A 23,592-nucleotide genomic window follows, 5' to 3' on the forward strand; every position below is an offset into this window, starting at 1 on the left:
CACCACCCTCATCCTACTTCCCAGTATTTGATCTGTGGTCCTGAAGATTATTGTACTTGAGGTATACATCCATAAACCATTTAAATGAGTTGAGGGTTTCTACCTCTACATCCTTTTCTCTGGAAGTGAGTTCCAGACCTTTACCACACTCTGGGTGAAAATCTGTGATCCCTCTGCAAAGGTAACGACGCCCTATCCATCTACTCTGTCTAGACTCTTTACAATTTTGTACATCTCAATCAAATCTCTCTTCAGCTTCCTCTTGATTGCATTTCCCAAGCTCTCATAAATCTTCTCTACACTCTTTTTTTTATTTTTCTCTCGTGCAGTTCCACCCTTTCTGTATTGAGGTGACCAGTACTCAAGTTGTGGCCTAACTTGTATTGTTCTGGTGTAAACTCCATGCTCTTGTACCTCACCTAATAAAGGAAAGTATTCTATATGCTGCCTTAAACAACTTGTCAACTTGATCTGCTACCTTCAGGGCTCTGTGGATCTTTAATCCAATGCTTCTCACTTCCTTAATTGTGTATTCCTCTACCTTATTTGACCTCCCCAAATATATCATCACATACTTCTCTGGGTTGATTGCTGTTTTTCAACTTGGCCCACTTGACCAGTCCATTGATGAATTACAGTTTTGATCCTCATTCTCAACCATTTGGCCATTATTAAGGTTTATAACATCGGTAGTTACGTTTTCAAGACCTTTGTGAGGTTTTGAAAAAGACCTCTTGCTAGAATGGTGTGAAGATTGCAAAGCCTTCTTTCAGTTGCTTTGGCTGCAAAAACCAGTGATGGCATAAGCATTTCATGCTCTTCAATTGCTGATTTAAATTCATCACCTATAAATTATGATTTTAGAACTGTCAAGGCTCTGGAGAAAGTGGAAAGGAATTTACTAGAGTAGTCCTAGGGATAAGGAGGTTCAGGCTTTAGAGTCTGGGTTTTTATTTTAAGAGCAGGGGGTATTTAAAGGTATATTTAATGGAGGTATTCAACATTTATGAAGTGTTTGATGGAGAATATAAGTTATTTCTACTAGCATTGGAGACACTATTCAGACAAAATGAAGATAATTGAAGTAAACGCTGGGGGAAGATGAGTGTTTTGTGCAGCAGATTTTGATGATCAGGAATATATTCTGCCTGTTGGAAATTCAGTGCCAACTGCGAAAGTGAATTGGATATAGAAATGAAAGGAAAAGATGTGGAATGCAATGGGAAAAGAGCAGACAAGTGGGAATAATTGGGTAAGAGTGAGCAGAGGCATGATGTGCCAAATATCTACTGTATGACTGTATGATTCTGACTTGGTTGGTGGAGCAGAGTGAAGATAAGGACAGTACTGAATGATCATAAATTTCTTGTAATTGAAATTTCCAGAATTGATTTACTATGGATCGTGATCCATTAAAGATTAATAATGTTCCTTTCTTCCTTCTTTCCTGAAGCATTTGCCCTCTCTGATTGCACGTTTTGTGCCCTTTGCCGCTGTAGCTGCTGCCAACTGTATCAATATCCCTCTCATGCGGCAGAGGTAAGATCATAACAAAATGCAGGTTGCATCAAAGTGCTAGTGAGAGGGCTGGTGGGGCAGACATTGAAAATGCTGGAAATCTGATGCAAAATCAGAAGACATCGGAAATAAGTGGAAGTTCTGAAGTTGTCTAAATAAAGAAGCGGCTGTACTCTGACTCTGTTAGAGCAAGAGACAGCTCTTTGCTGTTCAAGCACTGAGGAAAGACCAGAACACAGAGGTAAAGAATAGCAACTATCACCACTTAGATATAGTTTAATACTTGGTCAACTTCTTAATTGAAAGCATGAAAATGATGAAGGTCACTTGATATGAAAATAGGCCTCTGTTTGTACTCAAATTTGCAACATAAAATTACCACAATTCAGGATATCTTAAGGAGATAAAAGTTATTTCTTAAATTAGAATCTAATATTGTTATCAGGATGTCTTGCAGCTCAAGAAAAAGTAGCATCTTATTGCTATTTAGCTCAGTAAATTAAATTACTTTCAATTACAATGAGCAACATTCCCACAGATCACAGAATTATTCAACACAAGGAGGCCATTCAACCCATTGTGTTTGTGCTGGCTCTTTGATGGATTTACTGAATGCCATTCCTCCACCTTCTTGTGACCCTGCCTACCTACTTCTTTTTCAGATAATGCACTAATTCCCTTTCGAATGCCTTGTTTGAACCTTTTCTATACCACAATCACAAGCAGTTCTTTTGAGAACTTAAATACATATTGTGTGACTGTATTTTCCTTCACGTAATCTTTGCTTTTTTTTGACAGATTACAATAAATCTGCACCCTCTTGCTCTTGTCTATGAGTGGCAGAAGATTCTCCCCTATCTACCCTGTCTAGACCCCTCATGATTTTGAATACCTCAGGAAAATTTCCTCTCTGCTTTCTTTTCTCCAAGAGAAACAGACATTATTTTTCCAATCTATCTTAGATTAGAGTCCTCATTTCTGGAGCGATCCTTGTAAATCATTTCTGTAAACTTTCCAATACCTTCACATCTTTTCTAAATTGCAGTGCACAGAACTAAATGGAATACTCATCTGAGGCTAAATGAATATGTTATACAAGTTCAACATCACCTCTTGTTTTTGACTCTATACCCCTGTTAATGAAGCTTAGGATTTGGTGTAAAATGTTGGTTTGGCCACAGCTAGAGTATTGTCTAGTTCTGGAATCTACTTTATAGGATGGGTGTGTTAGCACTCGAAGAATTGCAGAGGAGATTTACCAGGATGTTGCCTGGGCTGGAGAGTCTGTTATGAAGAGAAATTGGACAGACAGGTGGTGTTTTCCTTAGAGCAGAGGAGATTGAAAGAGGTCATGATTCAGGTGTGCAAAATTGAGGGACACATATATTAGACAGGAAGAGACTTTCCCCTTGATGGAGGGATCAGTGATAGCGACATCAATTTAAGGCAAGGGATAGAAGGTTTAGAGGAGATATGAAGAATAATGGTTTCACCCAGAGGATGGTGGGAATCTAGAACTTACTGCCTGTAAGGGTGATAAAAGTCAGAACTCTCACGACACCGAGTTATAGTCCAACAGGTTTATTTGAAATCTCAAAACTTTTGGAGTGCTGCCCCTTTGTCAGGTACAGTTTGTTAAGGTGACAGAGACACAAACTCTCAATGTTTAAGAATTATTTAGATGGCACTTGTGATGCCAAGGTATACAAGGCCATGAGCCAAGTGCTGGAAAATGAGATTAGAATGGTTAGGGGGTTGTTTTTGACTGAAATCGTCATGATGGGCCAAAGGGCTTTTTTTTGTGCTGTACATCTCTGGTCTTTGTTGTAGTTCTCATCTTGTCTGCATATTGGAGAGAGAGCAGAGAAGAGGAATGGCAGATGGAGTTTAATTTAGAGAAATGTGTGGTGTTGTATTTTGGTAAGATGAATAAGGGCATGACTTAGACAAGTTATGGTAAGGTCCTGGGGAGTGTTTATAGAACAGAGAGATCTAGGGGTTCAGGTACTTGGTTAGTTGAAAGTTGCGTCACATAGAATAGTAAACAAGGTGTTTGGTACACATGCCTTCATTGTTCAGACCATTAAGTATAGGATTTGGAATGTCATGTTACAGTTGTACGGGGTGTAGGTGAGGCCACCTTTGGAGGGATATGGGCCAAAGGTAGGCAAATAGGACCAATTTAGTTTGGGAAAATTAGTCAGCATGGATGAGTTGGGCAGAAGAGTCTGTTTCCAATCTGTATGACTCTTTAATATGGTATGCTTTATTAACTGCCTTCTCAATGTGTCCTGGCACTTTCAATGGCTTATGCACCCAGCCCCCTCTACTCCTTTTAGAGTTGCATTTTTTTGTTTTAGATCGTCCTTCCATGTTATTCATAGAAATTTGCAGTTCTCTGCATTGACTTTTTGCCTGAAAAGTATTCCACAAACTTGCCTATGTCCTTTTGAAGTTCCGTACTATCTCCTGTGTAGTTCACAATACTTCCAAGTTTTGTATGTTCCACACGTTTTTAAGTTGTGCTTTCGGTGTTGGAGGTGATTTCCTCATTCCAGGAGCAACAATTACTGTTTTATATGCTGTTGCATTGTTTTGGAACTTTGGAGAAAAAAAAAGTCAAACAATGGCACTTTTAAAAGGGAGAAGGACAGACAAAAGGCAGCATATGGTCAGTGAAGGAGAGACAGAAAGAAACATACACTGCTAACTGACACAGCAGTGAATCTGCGCAGTTACTGCCGTTACTGTTTGTATTCATGTATCGCTGGACATTGGAGTGCATTTAAGAAAACTTAACAAACAGTGAAATTCACAGGCTGATCTTGGAGGAACCTATGTGGGAGAGCACACAATACAGGAACAGATAAGTGCATAGTTTTTAACGTGTAACCTTGTAAGTTTACAGTAGTGAGTAGAGTTGGATCGTTCTTGATTATACGTTTTATTGAAATCTGTTTCTTGATTAAATTTTTAAAATATAAACCATAAGTACTAAGTTAGCCTGGAGCAGATTTTTAAGAGCAAAAAGACAGTGCTATTTTCTGGGTCTGTAGATTGTGAAGGAGCACAGATGACCATTAGTAGAGTGATATGCTCTTCTTGTCAGATGTGGGAGTTTAAGGAGAGTTTACATGTGACTGAGGATTATGTCTGCAGGAAATGTCTGGTTGCGAATCCTATCAGATTGAATGGATGGGTTGAAGTGATGATTAGAGACAATGAGGACTTTACAAGAGCTAAGAGGTGTGATGCATAGCGGTTATAGGAAAGGGGAAAAGCTGCAGATACAGTCAGATGGGTTAATTCCAGGAAAGGTAGGAGAGATAGGCAGGTAGTGGAGGAGTCTTCTGTGGCTATTCCCATTTCAAATAGGTATGCTGTTTTGGAAAATGTAGTGAGTGATGGTCTCTCGGGGGAATGTAGCACCAACAGCTAAGTTTCTAGGATTGAGACAGGCTCTAATGTAATGAGAGGTATATCATGTTCCAAGTGATCAATTGTGATAGGGGACTGTCTAGTCAAAGGCACAGATAGACGTTTCTGCAGCCAGCAGTGAAAAATCCGAATGGTGTGTTCCCTAACTGGTGCCAGGATGTCTGAGGGTGCCGAATGTTCTCAAAGGGGAGAGGGACCAACAGGAGGTTGTTGTACACATTGAAACCAAAGACAAAGGAAGGGAAAAGGATGAGATTCTGAAGGGAGCATATAGAAAGGCAGAAATTTTTTAAAAAGAGGTCCTCGAGGGTAGTAATACCTGGGTTACTCTTGGTGCCACGAGCTAGTGAGGGTAGGAATGGAAGGATAGAGTAGATGAATGAGTGGCCGAGGAGCTGGTGTATGGGAGAAGGATCCACTTTTTTGGATCATTGGAATCTCCTCTGGTGTAGAAGTGACCTGTACAAGAGGGATGAATTGCACCTGAATTGGAAGGGGATAAATATACTGACAGAGCTTTGCTAGAGCTACTCGGGAGGATTTAAACTAGTAAGGTGGGAGTGGGAGGGTGCGGTGGGACCCAGGGAAATACAGTGAAAACTCGATTATCCGAACCAGGTGGACAGGCACTCTTTTGTTCGGATAACTGATTATTCGTAAAATTGATTAAATGCCTTTCCTCTGTGGCTTGGAGTTTTAACGTATGTTCCCCATTCAGGAGACCAGCAACAGCGCATGCGCGCGACACGCCAACCCCTTCTAAATGCACGCGCACACACCCCCCCCCCCCCCCACCCCGGGTCCAAAACCGCCCCCAACACACAGTGCGCGAGCCCCTGCCTGCCCCGACTCCTAATCCTCCTTACCCCTCTGCACCCCAACCCAGTTCAAACCCACCTCACCCCCCAACCCAGTCCAACACCGCCACCGTTCCCCAGCGCAAAGCACATGTGTGCCCTCCCCCAACACAGCCCTCCCTCACCCCATCCACCCCCGGCCCCTCTCCGGGGCATCTGGACTGGATACCAGTGACAAGACTGCTGCTGCTGCAGTGTCTTTGTGGGTGAGTCTCCAAATAGCGCATGCACCCGCGCACACAGCCCCACACTCAACTTTTTACTGCAACTTTCTCACAGGTTCCACATTTGCCCTGTACAGGACAGTGCTGGAGAGATTATTCCTGGGTGGTGGGGGGGAGGAAGGGAGGGATGGTTAGGGTACACCCCTGTGTGGAGCTCCAGGGAAAGTGTGGGGAGACAGAGGGCAGGAGGTCAGTCATTTGGAGACGGTGTCTGTTTAATCATTGTAAACAAAAGACGTGATCAGTGTTGGAAACACGTCTTTGATGTAATGTTTTTATCGGGACCTTGAGATCTCCTTCGGATAATCCGATTTTTGGATAATTGGTATTGGGATAATCGGGGTTCCCCTGTAGTGAGGAAAGAGATCAAACTGAGACTGGTACAGCTGGAAAAAGGATTAAGTCAAACACTCAGGGCAGGCAGGGACAAAGCAGAGAACAAGGTAGGACTGATGAATTAAACTACATTTATTTCAATGCAAGAGACCTAAAGGGAAGGCAGATGAACTCAGGGCATGGTTGGGAACATGGGACTGGGATATCATAGCAATTACAGAAATGAGGCTCAGGGATGGAAAGACGGGCAGCTTAATGTTCCAGGGTACAAATGCTATAGAAAAGGTAGAAAGGGGGGAGGGGGAGTGGCATTTTTGATAAGGGATAGCATTACAGCGTACTGAGGGAGGATATTCCCGAAAATACATCCAGGGAAGTTATTTGGGTGGAACTGAGAAATAAGAAAGAGATGATCACCTTATTGGGGTTGTATTATAGACCCCCTAATAATCAGCAGGAAATTGAGAAACAATTTTGTAAGAAAATTTCAGTTATCTGTAAGAATAATAGGGTGGTTATGGTGGGGATTTTGACTTTCCAAACATAGACATGCTGTTAAGGGTTTAGATGGAGAGAAATTTGTTAACTGAGTACAAGAAAATTTTCTCATTCAATATGTGGATGTACCTACTAGAGAAGATGCAAAACTTGACCTACTCTTGGGAAATAAGGCAGGGCAGGTGACTGAGGTGTCAGTGGGGAAGCACTTTGGGGCCAGCGACCATAATTCTATTCGATTTAAAATAGTGATGGAAAAGGATAGACCAGATCTAAAAGTTGAACTTCTAAACTGGAGAAAGGCCAATTTTGATGGTATTAGGCAAGAACTTTCAAAAGCTGATTGGGGGCAGATGTTTGCAGGTGAAGGGACGGCTGGAAAATGGAGCACCTTCAGAAATGAGATAACGAGAGTCCAGAGACAGTATATTCCTGTCAGGGTGAAAGGGAAGGCTGGTAGGTATAGGGAATGTTGGATGACTAAAGAAATTGTGGGTTTGGTTAAGAAAAAGAAGGAAGTATATGTCAGGATAGATCGAGTGAATCCTCAGAAGAGTATAAAGGCAGTACGAGTATACTTAAGAGGGAAATCAGGAGTGCAAAAAGGGGACATGAGGTAGTTTTGGGAAACAGTACTAATGAGGATCCAAAGGGTTTTTATAAATATATTAAGGACAAAGTGGTAACTAGGGAGACAATAGGGCCCCTTAAAGATCAGCAAGGCGGCCTTTGTGTGGCGCCGCAGGAGATGGTGGAGATACTAAACTGGTATTTTGCATCAGTGTTAACTATGGAGAAGGACATGGAAGATATAGATTGTGGGGAAATAGATGGTGACATCTTGAAAAATGTACATATTGCAGAGGAGGAAGTGCTGGATGTCTTGATATGCGTAAAGGTGGATAAATCCCCAGGACCTGATCAGGTGTACCCATAAACTCTGTAGGAAGCTAGGGAATTGATTGCTGGGCCTCTTGCTGAAATGTTTGCATCATCAATAGTCACAGGTGAGGTGCTGGGAGACTGGAGGTCAGCAAACGTGGTACCAGTATTTAAAAAAGGTGGTTAGGACAAACGAGGGAACTATAGACCAGTGAGCCTGATGGTGAGTCAGTGGTGGGCAAGTTATTGGAGGGAATCCTGAGGGACAGGATGTACATGTATTTGGAAAGGCAAGGACTGATTAGGGATAGTCAACATGGCTTTGTGCATGGGAAATCATGTCTCACAAACTTGATTGAGTTTTTTTGAAAAAGTAACAAAGAGGATTGAGGGCAGAGTGGTGGATGTGATCTATATGGACTTCAGTAAGGCGTTCGACAAGGTTCCCCATGGGAGACTGGTTAGCAAGGTTAGAACTCATGGAACGCAGGGAGAACTAGCCATTTGGATACAGAACTGGCTCAAAGGTAGAAGACAGAGGATGGTGGTGGAGGGTTGTTTTTCAGACTGGAGGCCTGTGACCAGTGGAGTGCCACAAGGATCGATGTTGGGTCCACTACTTTTCTTCATTTATATAAACGATTTGGATGTGAACATAGGAGGTATGATTATTAAGTTTGCAAATAACACCAAAATTGGAGGTGTAGTGGACAGCAAAGAAGGTGACCTCAGATTTCAACAGGATCTTGATCCGATGGGCTGAGGAGTGGTAGATGGAGTTCAGTTTAGATAAATGCAAGGTGCTGCATTTTGGAAAAGCAGATCTCAGCAGCACTTGTACACTTTATAAGGTGCAATGCAGCATTGCTGAACCAAGAGATCTTAGAGTGCATGTTCATAGTTCCTTGAAAGTGGAGTCGCAGGTAGATAGGATAGTGAAGAAGGCATTTGTTATGCTTTCCTTTGTTGGTCAGAGCATTGAGTACAAGATGTTGTGAAACGTGGAAGGGTTCAGAAAAGATTTCCAAGGATGTTGCCAGGGTTGGAGTGTCTGAGCTATCGGGAGACGCTGAATAGGCTGGGGATGTTTTCCCGGAGCGTCGGAAGCTGAGGGGTGATCTTATAGAGGTTTATAAAATCATGAGGGGCATGGATAGGATAAATAGACCAGTCTTTTCCCTGGGGTCAGGGAGTCCAGAACTAGAGGGCATAGGTTTTGGGTGAGAGGGGAAAGATATAAAAGAGACCTAAGGGGCAACTTTTTCACGCAGAGGGTGGTGCGTGTATGGAATGAGCTGCTAGAAGAAGTATTGGAGGCTGGTACAAATTCAGCATTTAGAACACATCTGGATGGGTATATGAATAGGAAGGCTTTGTAGGGATATGGGCCAAGTGCTGTCAAATAGGACGAGATTAGGTTAGGATATCTGTTCGGCATGGACGAGTTGGACCGAAGGGTCTGTTTCTGTGTTGCACATCTCTATGACTCTAGGTTCTGTTTCCTGTTATTCAGCCAATTTTCATATCCATGTTGTTCCTGTTCCTTTTATTCCCTTAGCTGTAACTTTGTTCACAGTCTGTTATGTAGTACTATGTCAAGTGTGTTTGGGCATTCATGCATACCACATCAACATTATCTTCATCAATCCTCACTGCTTCTTCTACAAAAACTCCAACAAGTTGCTTAATCATGGGTTTACTTTAACAGACCCATGCTGGTTTTTTAAATTAGACTGCATTTGTTCATGTAACAACTAATTTTGTTCCTAGAAGTTAACTTAGAGAAAGGAGTAGGCTATCCAGCCTATTAAGCCTGCAGTGCCTTTCAGTTAGATCATGGTTGATCATCAACCTTAATGCTACTTTCCTGTGCTATCTCCAAATCCCTTAATGCCCGTTTTCTGTCTTAAAGATACTGAACGATTGAACTTGTACAGCCCTCTGGGTAGGGAATGCTAAAATGTCACCAACCTCTATGAAGAAATTCCTCCATCTCAGTCTTAAATAGCTAATGTTTATTCTGAGATTATGTCCCCTGCTTCTCGACTCACCAACCAGGGGACACAACCTATTGAAGCCCACCCTGTCATGCCGCAAATAAATGTTGCAAGTTGCAATGAGATTACTATATATTGTCAAAAGAAACACTAGAGATTACAGGCTCAGTCTCTTTAATTCCTGGGATTGTTCTATGAGAAGAGATTAATCTGTTGAATTTCTATTGTAATCTCATTATGGCTGATTTATCCCCTATTAGATAAAGAAACCAAAACAATACACAATACACCAGTTGTAATCTCACCAAGGGTCTGTACAGCTGCAGCAAGACATTGGTACGCCTATACTCAAATCCCCTTGAAATGAAGGCCAACATCAGTTTGCCTTCTTTACTGATTGTTGCATCTACATGTCAGCTTTAAGACACTCATGAACAAGGACGTCCGGTTCCCTTTTGATGTCAATACTTCTCAACCTGTCACCATTTAAGAAATATTCTGTTTTGTTTACCAAGGTTGTAAACTTCATGTTTAATCACATCATATTCCAGTGTTCATGTTTATTCACTTAGACTGGCTAAGTCTTTTGAAGTTGCCTTGCAACTTCCTCACAGCTTACATTCCCAACCAGCTTTGTGTTATTGGCAAATTTAGAAATATTACAATTGGTTCGCACATCTAATTATTCATATAGATTACTAATATCTGTGCTCAGCACTGATCTTTATACAATCTTGATAGTAACTGTTTGTCATCCTGAGAATGACTCATTTAATCCTACGATCTGCTTCCTGTTTTTAATGAATCCTCAATCCACATTTGTATTTTATCCCTGAACCCATAACCACTTCCATCTAGAAGGACAAGGGAAGCAGATACATGGGAACACCACCCCCTGCAGCTTCCCCTCCAAGCCGCTCACCATCCTGACTTGGAAATATGCCACTACTCCTTCACTATTGCTGGGTCCAAATCCCACAACTCCCTTGCTAAGGACATTGTGGGTCAATCTAATGAAGGTGGACTGCAGCGGTTCAAGAAGGCAGCTTACCCCTACCTTTTCAAGGGGCAACTAGGGATGGGCAATAAATGCTGGGCCCCAGAGACGCCCACAAATGACTTTTTTTTAAAGCCCATAACTTATTAACCCACATGGAACCTTTTTAAAAAGCCACCTTAAAATTCAAATATATTGCATCCACTGGTTCTCCTATATCTATATTATAAGAAACAAGCAAGGTTGTTTCAACCTTTCCCATTGGATGTTTATACATTAGAGGAATGTATATCTATCGGAGACCATTTAGATGTGAGACCTTAACTTCAGAATGAACCATCTCACACTGGAACTTAAAGTACAATTCTGAAGCCATTGCTAATTGTCAGAAAAGTCCATCTGGTTCACTGTCTTCCGTGGTAGAGGTAATTACTGCACTTTTGCTGGTGTTAATTCAGTTCTATAACTAGCTTAATTCTATACTTTAACTCCCAAGTTATATATTTTTAATCAGCAAAATGTTTGTAGAAACTTGTTTTTTTTAATATATATGGAGAGTGTTTCTGACAGCTCTGGTGATTTGGATTTATGATTCTTCTTAAGTTATCAATTCTGCCTCAGCAGTAGTACCCGAGTCAGAAGGTAATTGTGTAAGCCTCGCTCCAGAGACTTGTGTTCGCAATCTGAGTTGACCGCTTATTAGAGTAGTAAGATAATGGGGTACCGTAGAAGATGCCCGAGGTCCAGGCTATTTACACAGATTCAGCAACATTATTTGAAGAAGCGCTGGGGAAATCAGCTGGCAAACATTTGTCTTTCTACTAAATACATAAGCTAATTATCTAATCATATTGTTGGCAGCCATGTTTTCTACAATGCACCATGACAACACTTCCAGGTGCTTCCTTGGCTGCCAAGTACTTTAGCATGTTCTGAGGCGGTGGAAGGTGCTATATAAATTCCAGCTTTTTTTCATTTGAGGTCAGATCTTGAGATGAATTAGGCAGTATCAACTTTTGAAGTGTAAAATTGCCACTATTTGAATACAAATTTGCCTTCAGTGAATGATTTCTGACATCTTTTAGGCCAGTATGTTTATGTAACATAATGCTTTGCCGTTGCTTAGACATGGTAAATATAGATTTGTGAGACCACAGAATCGTGCCCCTTATTATTTTATCATTTCTTTTGTTTGCAGAGAACTTAAGTTTGGGATTCCAGTTGCAGATATAAATGGGAATCGTCTCGGGGAATCGCAAAAAGCAGCACAGCAGGCCATTGCCCAGGTGGTGGTCTCTCGGATTGGTATGGCATTACCTGCCATGGGTAAGTTGGGACTGAATAATAAAGTAAATTTTTCTTCCCTTCTTTTAAATTGATGCTTACCTTATAGGATTTCTTCCGGAGTGGGTGTAACTGTTGGGGAGGAGTACTTTCTGCCTGGTGGCTACATTGCCCTGAATTGAGTTAAATCATACATTCTTATTCATCTTTTTTGATAAACTCTCCCTCTTTGAGTAACACTGTTATTGGCTCTGGCAAACTGACTGCAGCAGGCAAATCACTATCCGCGTACAAATGCAGGAAAAGAGCCCGACACTGACATGACGCTTAGAGCTTGCATTGGAAATGGGCTACACCCTGGTCTTTTTTTTAATTTAATGCATTTTTCTAACCAACTTGTTCAGAGATGTTATTACACACCTCTGGAGCAGGTGGGACTTGAGCCCAGGTCTGTCAGTCCAGGGATAGAGACTGTATCACAAGAGGGCTCCCTCTGGTAGAATCATAGAATCCCTACAGTTCAAGGTTTGTGTAAGGAGACCATTTGCAATACGCATCCACGGACACCAGCTAGCAACTAAACGCCTTGACAGCTGTCCCTTGTAGCCATACATACAGATGACAAGGACCACAAATTTGACTGGAACAACACAACAATCATAGGACAAGCGAAACAGAGGACAGCCATAGAATTCCTAGAGGCATGGCACTCATCCATGGACACTATCAACAAGTACATTGACCTCGACCCAATATACTGACCACTACGATGAACAATGGGAACGAGCAACTGGAAGCAGCAGGAGGAACCGAATAAATTCCAGAAGAGACAGTACAGCAGCGCTTAAGAGAAGGCCCCAAAGCACTGAAGATGTCACCTAGACGGGGGACAAGGTGTCTGCAAATCAATGTCCCAGCTTGGCGAACATACCAACAACTATGGCAATCCCTTTAAGCGTGGAAGCAGCTCATTCAGCCCACTGAGTCCACATCAGCCTTCTGAAGAGCAACCCACCCAGACCCATTGCCCTACCCTGCAATTTCCATGGCTAACCCACCATAACTGCACATCTCTGAACACTATGGGCAATGTAGCATGGCTAGTCCACCTAACCAGCACATCTTTGGAGTCAGGGAGGAAACCGGAGCACCCGGAGGAAACCCGTGAAGACACAGAATGTGCATTCTCCATGAGAGACAGTCACCCGAGGCAGGAATTGAAACCAAGTCCCTGATGCTGTGAGGTAGCTATGCTGACCGCTGAACCACTGTGCTACTCTAAATGGATCTCTGGTCTTTGTGCTTTTTTTTTAACTGAACCTATTTTTCTAATCAGTGCCGTCGAGGTGTGATTACACACCTTTGGAGCAGGTAGGACCTGAACCCGGGTGTCTTGGTCCAGAGATAAGGATGGAACCAACTACACCATATGAGGGCTCCCAGACCTCTTCTTTTTTCACTGTTGATGATTGCTTCCATCAATCTGCTTGTTGCTGATTTTTACAAAAAAAAAATTAACCTATTTGCCTAATCAGCCCGTTTAGAGATTTAATTACATACCTCTGCAGCAGGTGAGACTTCAATCTGGGTCTCAGTCCAGGGGCAGGGAATCTACCACTGCACCACAAAATGTGCCCTTTGATTTCTGTTTTGCACCTTGGCAGATTCAGGGCCCCTGAACCAACTTGACCTGCAGCACTCTCATGGCATGGAGCCAGCAAAAGTACATTGTATACCTCATTACACATGTATTTCACCTGTCAAGTGGAGATCTACGTCCACTGGCTAAATACTTTGTAGAGCATGTTGCTATGAGAAGGATATCAACAGTTTTTGTTTCAATGAATGACCGGCAGTATAAATCACTTCTATTATGGATCGTATGGCTAAAATCAAAATAAATCTGTCTGATTTTCTCCCCCACCAATGCACTTGTAGCCTCCTGTGATTTCTGCTATACTTGTGATTTTCTTTTTCCACTTCCTGTGACTGCAATCCTGACAGCGAGTTTAGTGCTGTTTGTGGATGTCATTGTGTAGGCACACTGAAATGCCTGCTGCCGATCAACCCATATTACCATTGTTAAAATTCAACCGTGGCCTCTCCAAAGTGCCTAATCTCAACTGAGGAGATAGAAAGGGATTTGGCCAAACAATTTTTTTTCTTTTTAAATATTAAAGTTTCTACTTAACCTGGATAGGTTATCTACTAAGAACTTCCTGTAGCATGAAAGTTTTTTAAAAAAAATCTCCACTTACTATTCAAAAACATTTTAGTTGAACTTGTGGGTTTGATATCACAATCATCAAACAAAAATCTTTGTAATGTATGCAACTAAATCTGGTCCAACATGCAGCAATGTTTGTGGTACTTGTGAGTAATCCAACCTTAATATAGCCCAGTGACATACTCTAATATCTTTTCATTAGTGCACGCCTACTTGGAAATATTGGAAATAAAGGCATCTCCATCATCTTGCTATTGCATCATCTGGCTGTTCTGACACGGAAAATGTAATCAAGATTGAATTAATGACAAAACCTGGTCCATCTTTTATGCATCATTTTTATAAGAGGAGAGAAACTAGAGTGACTCATCTGTTTTGCAAGTCCTTTTTTTTTCCATGTGAAGATCAAAGAGCCTGTAGTTTTCCTAGTAAATGTCATGAAGTTTTGTTTACTCTGTATCTGAATGCTAACTGCATTTACACTCAGTGAGCCCGTAAATATTTTGTAAAGGCCTCCAATTTGTTCAAATCGAACCTAGAGGTTCTTTGCAGCTTTCCCAAAATTAACATCTACGTTATACTATATTCTATCATTTCAAGAAGGAGTTGGATATAGCAATTCATAGAACCCCTACAATGTGGAAGCAGGCCATTCGGCCTATTGAGTCCACATCGGCCCTTTGAAGAGCATCCCATCCAGATCCACACTGCCATTCTGTCCCTTTAACCTGGCATTTCCCATGTCTAATTGACCCAACCTGCACATCTTTGGACTGTGGGAAGAAACTGGAGCACCCAGAGGAAACTCTCGCAAATATGGGTTGAATGTGCAAATTCCACACAATTGCCTGATGGTGAAATTGAACCTTGATCATCTCTGGTGCTGTGAGGGAGCAGTACTAACCGCTGCGTCACCCAACCACGTCTAAAAGGATCATTAAGATATGGTTTAAAAAAATGGGAACATGCCAATGAGATAAATGATCAGCCATGATTGTAATGAATGACCTACTTTCTCTCTGATTTTCTATGATAGGGTCACATGTGAAGACAGTGTATCATTTGGTAATCCATACCACCGTAAATCCTTTGCAAAGTCAAATACTGCCTTCAAAGGACTGTCTGAAGTTCAAATTTTACTAATTCAGAATTATTTATGAAAACCAGCCCTCATGATGAAAGATGTTAAATTTGTTTTAAAACACTTCTATAGCATTGATGTCATTGACTAAATTACGTAACAAATTCCTGATTTGAGGATCTGTGACCTGCCTTCCACTAAAATCAATGGTTAGAAACTCAGTGCTGCCGTCTTGCAAATTACTGACGTGTGCTCATTACTACTGAAGTTCCTTGTTAGGAGCACTAAGTCAGAGTCAGCCCTGCTGAACAAAAGTCAACATCATCAGAATTTCCATTGGTTACTTTTACAAGTTGCACAGTGACAGGAGGTTCCATAGAATTGAGAGACCTAGGAAACATGGTTGTTACCTTCCAAAGCAATTGAGATTGAGCTCCAAGAGAGAGATTTCAAATTGTACTAACCTTATTGCTTTGTAGCAATGATCGTATTCCTGCATGTCTCTCAAAATATGGAAGTTTAGCATCTTTAGTATTTCCCTCTTGCACACAGAATATATTTCATATGGATATAAATACACCCATAAAATTCTTGGGCACTGCTTATTATATACTGAACTTTATTCTAATTGGAAAAATCATCCCAAAAATGAAGAACAATATCATTGGCTACAATTGTAGTTGGACTATCACCAGCTGCCTTTTAAACCGGTCCATTTAGTACTGTCATCAGGATTATAGAAAGGAATATTTGAGAATAAGCGGATTGAAAATCTGTCCAAGTGGTATTTCAAAATAAAAGGCTGAATGAATGCATCAGCTGCAGCCTTTGATCTTCTGAACTGTTACTGGAAGGACCAGGTTGGTTTTGTGTTTCAAATGTAAGTTTGCACTTTGATTAAAACATTTTATGTTTTGTTCCATACCAGTGTCAAATCTTATGAAGTTATAATTTGCTTTACAGTTAATCAAAACGTTTTGCTTATTTGCTCTGAAGAGGAATCGTAGCACACTCGAAATGTTACCTCTGTTTTTCTATTCAAATTCCTCCCAGATCTTCTGAGTTTCTCCAGCGTTCTGTGTTTGTTTTGGATTTCCAGTATCTGCAGGTCTGGCAGCATCTCTGGAAATAAATCAGCGTTAACATTTGAGATCTGAGGAAGGGTCACCAGACCCAAAATGTTGACTGATTTCTCTCCACAGACGCTGCCAAATTTGCTGAGTTCTTCCAGCAATTTTTATTTTTTATTCTAATCTTGTCATTGAATGACTCCTTGATTCCGTAAATACAATGTATTAGACAAATGGTTACAGAAAGACTACGAGATTGGAGGGTTTCTTCAGTTAGTGAGAAATTGGATGGTTGCGTGAATTAGAAATGAATTTATAAGAATGCATGTAGGCGGTGCCATGAGTTGGAATAGATAGGAGAATAGAAAAGGCATGAGGGACATGGGTAAGGTTTTTTGTAGCAGACCGTGATTCATGACTGTTTCATGGGAAACTGTGAACCACAAATCCGAGTAGAAGTTAGCCTCAGATTGGAAGCAGGGGCACAGGTTGGCCTGCAAAACTGGCAGCATCCCAGAATGTAGGTGACCATCCTGGAATTGGGCCATATGGCCATTTTTGAAATACACTAGAGTCATCACAACAACACGGAATTATATTTATAATCCTAGATCTAGTTACAACTCAGGCAAATTAAAACTGAACTTCATTGCCACTCCTTATAGGAACAAAAGTTGGCTGTTCACCCTCAAGCCTGTTCCACCATTCAGTGAGATCATGGGTGACTAGTGGCTTAAGTCCATACACCTGTCTTCAGCCCATTTCCCTTAATACCTTTGCTTAATAAAAATTAATTGTCTTAAATTTTAAATTTAACAACTGATCTGGCATCCACTGCTTTCTGTGTCATGGAGTCATAAAGCATGGAAACAGACCCTTTGGTCCAACTTATCCATGCTTACCAAGCATTTGGCCCGTATCCCTCTAAAACTTTCCAATTCGTGTATGTATCCAAATATCTTTTAAACGTTGTAACTGTATTTGCATCTACTACTTCCACTAGTGAAGCATAGCAGGTCAGGCAGCTTCCGAGGAGCAGGAAAATCGACACTTTGGGCAAAAACCCTGCCTCATTCCTGATGAAGGGCTTTTGCCAGAAATATTGATTTTCCTGCTCCTCTGTTGCTGCCTGACCAGCTGTGCTTTCCCAGCACCACTCTAATCTAGACTCTGATCTCCAGCATCTGAAGTCCTCACTTTTGTCTACTTCCACTAGTAGTTTAAAGCACATATGAACCATCCCCTGTGTGAAAATGTTGTCCCCATGTCACTTTTAAATCTTTCTTATCTCTGTATAGAATTATGCCCCTTAGTTTTGAACTCCCCTACCTTAGAGAGAAGACCATTGCTATTCACCTTATCGATGCTCTCATCATATTATAAACTTCCAAAAGGTCACCTCTCAACTCCTACACTCCAGTGAAAAAAGTCCCAGTCTGTCCTTATAACTGAAACCCTCCAGTCCTAGCAACATCTTGGTAAATCTCTTCTGAACCCTCTCCAGTTTAGTAATATTCTTTCTATAACAGGGTGACAAACTGTACACAGCACTCCAAAAGTGGCCTCACCAATATCCTATACAACCTTAACGTGACGTCCCAATGCCTAATGGTCTGAACAATGAAGGCAAGTGTGCGAAACACCATCCTGACCACTCTCTTTACCTGTGACACAAAGTTCAAACAACTATGTACCTGAACTCCTAGGTGTCTCTGTTTGACAACACAACCCAAGGCCTCTACCATTAACTGTATAAATCCTGCCCTTGTTTGCTTTACCAAAATTGCAAAACCTTTGCATTTATCCAAAATAAATTCCACCTGCCACTCCTCAGTCCATTGGCCCAATTGATCAGGACCTCTTTGTAATCTTAGTTTACAGTGAAGAAGGTTATCTGTACCACCAATTTTGATGTCACCTGCAAACTTGTTAATCATGTCTGCTAAATTCTCATCCAAATCGTTTATATAAATGACAAACAAAAGTGGAATCAGCACCCATCCTTGTGGAATGCCACTGTCACAACCCTCCAAAACAGCCCTCCACCCTCTCTTCTATTATCAAGACAATTTTGTATCCATTTGGCAAGCTGTCCATTAATCCCGTGATTTAACTTTACGAATTAGGTGACCATGTGGATGAGAGTTCCAAACAGTTCCCACTGTGTGTAAGTGCTTCCTAATATCTTTGCTGAGTGGCCTGGCCCTAATTCTCAGACTCTGTCCCCTAGTTCTAGAATTCCCAACCAGTTGAAATAGTTTATTTTTTTATCTACCCTGTCTTTTCCTGTTAATATCTTGGAAACCTTGAACACATCACCCCTTGACTATCATCAGTGGGTGTCCTGCCATCAGATGCCATGTCCAGGGTTGATCTTATGCTTCAAGAGCATAAGTTACCACTACAATGCCATTTTACTCCACTTTGCACCTGCAAGGTTTCTAACTGTCTCTTAGATTAGTACAAAGGTAAAGCAATGCCTAAACGAATAATTGAGATTACATGATCCCAGTGTTTTAATTGAAACACTTTCTCTTGAAGCATTTATCCTAATAAGTAGCAAGTGAATAATCAGGGCCTTTCAGATATCCTAACATATGGTTTCAGTAACTGAATAAATGTTAATTTAAATATACACTGGTTTCATTTCCATGCATTGCCTGTAAATAATCCTGTGTCCTAATCCGCAGCAATACCTCCAATTATCATGAATGCTTTGGAAAAGCGAACGTTTTTAAAGGTAAGGTTTTTAAGTACATGTCAATGGCAAGTGAAACTTTTTATATATAGGATTGAATTTATTGAATGTATTATGGGAGTAAAAAGGCAAAAGCACAAATCCATGACCTGTCAAATTCATCAATTGGGTTCCTGCAGGCTTTAAAACAGTTCGACATTGCAGTTTCTAATTTTTCTTTTTTGTTAAAATCCAGCTCTAAATACATGGTTGAATTTCCAGCAGTTCAAGAATTCGTATTTGCTATAAAATATTGCTGAACTTCACTTCACTGTGGTACATTTTATCCTTTTAATCATATTAGCTAAGCATTTCCTAGTGGATCCACCATCTATCTTTACACGTGTTTTCACCAAACTCAAGTTATTTTTTTCACCCCCGACACATCTTCAGTAAGGCATTTGATAACGTTCCACGTGGTAGACTATTGCACAAAATATGGAGTTTTGGGATTGAAAGTGACTTAGCAGTTTGGATCAGAAATTGGCTAGCTGAAAGAAGAGTGTGGTGGTTGATGGGAAATGTTCTTCCTGGAGCTCAGTTACCAGTGGTGTGCCGCAAGGATCTGTTTTGGGGCCACTGGTATTTGTCATTTTTATAAATGACCTGGATGTGGGCGTAGAAGGATGGATTAGTACATTTGTGGGTGTCACTAAGGTAGGCAGAGTTGTGGATAGTACCATAGGATGTTGTGGGTTCCAGAGGGATATAGATAAGATGCAGAGCTGGGCTGAGAAGTGGCAAATGGAGTTTAATGTGGAAAAATGTGAGGTAGTTCACTTTGAAAGAAGTAACAGGAATGCAGAGTACTCGGCTAATGGTAAAATTCTTGGCAGTGTAGATGAACAGAGATCTGTGTCCAGGTGCATAAATCCCTGCAAGTTGCCATCCAAGTTGATAGGGTTGTTAAGAAGGCATATGGTGTGTTGGCGTTTATTGGTAGGGGGATTGAGTTTCGGAGCCACGAGGTCATGCTTCAGCTGTACAAGACACTGGTAAGGCTGCACCTGAAGTATTGCGTGCAGTTCTGGTCACCGCATTATAGGAAGGATGTGGAAGCTTTGCAAGGGGTTCAGAGGAGATTTACTAGGATGTTGCCCATTATGGAGGGAAGGTCTTACGAGGAAGGCTGAGGGAACGGAGGCTGTTTTTAGTTGGAGAGAAGAAGGTTGAGAGATGACTTTATAGAGATGTATAAGATAATCGGAGGGTTAGATAGGGTGGACAGTGAGACCCTTTTTTTCTTGGGTATTGAAGACTAATACGAGAGGAAATAGCTTTAAATTGAGGGTTGATAGATTTAGGACAGATATCAGGGGTAGTCTCTTCACTCAGTAGTAGGATCGTGGAACGGCCTGCCTGCAACAGGAGTAGACTCGCCAATGTTAAGGGCATTTAAAGAACATTGGACATAAATATGGATAATAATGGAATGGTGCAGGTTAGATGGGTATCAAATTAATTTCACAGGTCGGCGCAACATCGAGGGCCGAAGGGCCTGTACTGTGCTGTAACATTCTATGTTCTATGTTCTATCTGTTACATCTCTCTCCCTGATGGTACTTTTGCTACTGGTATTGAATAATAATAAATTTTTAGTTTGTTTTCAGTTTTATCTGAAATAGAGAAGACCACATTTAATTCGAGTGGCACATGTGATATATTCTTTTTATTCTTTCCCCCAGCGTTTCCCAGTTTTCAACGCTCCTATTCAAGTTGGCCTTGTAGGCCTCAGGTGAGCTGAATTCCTGAACGAATCATTTTAAATTTAGAAATGATGTTTGGTACTGTGAATTGTTCACATGTACATTGTTTGTTATAAGCAATAAAGGGTATTTTAGAAGAGGACGAAGTAATGAGATTAGCTTTGGTTGGCTGTATCAGAAACCCAGCAAAGACAAAAAGGCCCAGTTGGACTTTTTCTGTAGATATATGAACTGATAATAAGTATTTGTTAGATCAGATATTGAAACAAAGAAAATAGGAGCAATATTAGGCCAGTCAGCCCTTCGCAGAGTCATAGATATATACATAGATACATGCTCCTCTCACTTATCTCTCCACCCTTCAGGCTCTCTGCCTGTATTCCTGATGAAGGGCTTTTGCCTGAAACGTCAACTTTACTGCTCCTTGGATGCTGCCTGAACTGCTGTGCTTTTCCAGCACCTCTCTAACCTAGACTCTGGTTTCCAGCATCTGCAGTCATTGTTTTTACCATAGATCTATACAGCATGGAAACCGACCTTTTGATCCAACTCGTCCATGCTGAGCAGATATCCTAAATTAATCTAGTTCCATTTGCCAGAACTTGGCCTATATCCCTTGAAACACTTCCCATTCATGGCTTTTAAATGTTGGAAATGTACCAGCTTTCACCACTTGTTCTGGCAGCTTATTCCATATAAGCACCAACCTCTGCATGAAAATGTTGCAACTTGGGTCTCTTTTAAATCTTTCCCTCTCGCCTTAAACCTGTGTCCTCTGGTTTTGGATTCCCTTACCTTGGGGAAAAAGACCTTGGCTAATAACCCTATCCATACCCCTCATGATTTTATAAGCCTCTTTAAGGCCACTCCTTAGCTTCCGATGCTCCAGGGAAAATGGCCCCAGCCTATTCAGCCTCTCCCTTTAGCTCAAACCCATCAGGTCTGCTCCATCATTCCATACTCTTTTCCTGCTTTCCCTGCATACGCATTGATCTTTTACCTCTCAAAAATATATAGAACTCTTCCTTGAAAATATTAATGCTTTGGCCTTAATGAAGCACAAAAGCAATCTTCAAGTTATCCATTTGTACCCCAGAAAAAAGGTTCTGGAAGGATGTTTAGTTCCCAGGCAGTAATGGGGATCAGAATTATGAAGTTTGTGCTCTTTATCCAGTTTTAGATGGTTGTTTTTCTGCTGCAACACCTAATTTACAAATAAATGAAATTATAGATAAATATATGATGGTATCAGTTTGAAATTTAAAAAAACTGACAACAGAATTTCTTCTGTAAGACATTATAGTTGATATTATAGTGTGATTACTTCCCCATCTGCTATTTTAATGATTGCAAGATGATATTTGTTGTTGTTACTGAATCAAGGTTTTTTCTATTAACAGGTTAACATTCTTGTTATCAATATTGCACAGTGCATAGTCTGCTTCACAGCACTCTTGGCTAATGTTCACAGTGCAAGTGAAGCCCTAATAAAATGCTTCCATTCAGAGTTATCATTGTACTTTCTGAATTCTATTCTCTGGTATATTATCATTTTATTAAATCCATTCCTGAAGTAATTTTACTTTAGTGATTTTCATGCAATTAACTGTAACTATGCATATTTGGTAGATAATATCATATTAAATTTCCAGTGTTGAGCTGGTGATGTTGTGCCCTCTGATTAGTTGTGGAAAGTGGTAATGCAGAAATGATACCCTCAGGATTACAGGACTGTTGGTGATGTACTTAAAGCCAACTGAATCAACAATTTTTTTTTTGAATTGTTAGTGAATTACAGTCAGTGTTTGTTTATATTTATCCAAGCCGTCAACATTAGTAATGTGTTAAGGTATTCTTCAGGAAGGGCTTGTGCCCGAAACGTCGATTCTCCTGTTCCTTGGATGCTGCCTGACCTGCTGCGCTTTTCCAGCAACACATTTTCAGCTCTGATCTCCAGCATCTGCAGCCCTCACTTTCTCTCTAATGTATTAAGCACTCAATAAACTGCATGATTAATACATTAACACACAAAAATTGACATGGATGCTGCAAGTCATCTTGCAACCTCTTAGCATCCTCCTCACAGTGCACACTGACACCCAGCTTAGTGTCGTCTGCAAATTTGGACACACGGCATTAAATTCCTTCATCCAAATTGTTAATGTACGTTGTGAACAATGGAGGTCCCAGCATTGAACTCTGAGCCACTCCACTTGTCATTGCCTGCCACTCTGAAAAGGACTTGTTTATTCCAACTCTCTGCTTCCTGTCTGCCAACCAGTTCTTTATCCATGTCAATACATTACCTCCGATGCCATGAGCTTTAATTTTCCTTACTAATCTCTTGGTGGAACCTTATCAAAAGCCTTTTGAAAGTCCAGATCCACAACAACTACTGATTCACCATTGTCTACTCTGCAGGTTACATCCTCAAAAAAAAAAATCCAGAAGATTTGTCGAGCATGATTTCCCTTTAGTGAATCCATGTTGACTAGGATCGATTCTGTCACTGCTTTCCAAAGTTATTACATCATTAATGATTGACTCCAGCAATTTTCCTGTACCACTTATGTCCGACTATCTGGCCTACAATTCCCATTTTCTCTCCCTCCTGTTTTTGAAGACTGGAGTTACATTACCTACCCTCCAGTCCATTAGAACTCTTCCAGAGTCTACAGAATGCTGGAAAATGATCACCACCATTGTATCCGCTATTTCTTGGGCCACTTCCTTAAGTACT

The 23,592-nt window shown here is 41.0% G+C and overlaps 1 protein-coding gene across 6 annotated transcripts in view; it reads left to right on the forward strand.

Moving 5' to 3' along the window:
* sfxn3 (sideroflexin 3) overlaps positions 1-23,592 on the forward strand; it is a 55,475-nt gene that overhangs the window by 21,759 nt on the left and 10,124 nt on the right. For 5 of the 6 annotated variants that reach the window (XM_043713083.1, XM_043713081.1, XM_043713080.1 and 2 more), the window contains exons 6-9: positions 1,454-1,539; positions 11,946-12,073; positions 19,100-19,149; positions 20,832-20,881. In XM_043713083.1, the coding sequence (XP_043569018.1) occupies positions 1,454-1,539; positions 11,946-12,073; positions 19,100-19,149; positions 20,832-20,881 (314 nt within the window). Of the gene's footprint in view, positions 1-1,453; positions 1,540-11,945; positions 12,074-14,460; positions 17,234-19,099; positions 19,150-20,831; positions 20,882-23,592 lie in introns of those variants that run through there. The other variant, XM_043713085.1, reaches the window with a different exon arrangement.

This window comes from Chiloscyllium plagiosum, chromosome 22 (assembly GCF_004010195.1).
Source record: "Chiloscyllium plagiosum isolate BGI_BamShark_2017 chromosome 22, ASM401019v2, whole genome shotgun sequence".
In the NCBI taxonomy this organism is placed as follows: domain Eukaryota; kingdom Metazoa; phylum Chordata; class Chondrichthyes; order Orectolobiformes; family Hemiscylliidae; genus Chiloscyllium; species Chiloscyllium plagiosum.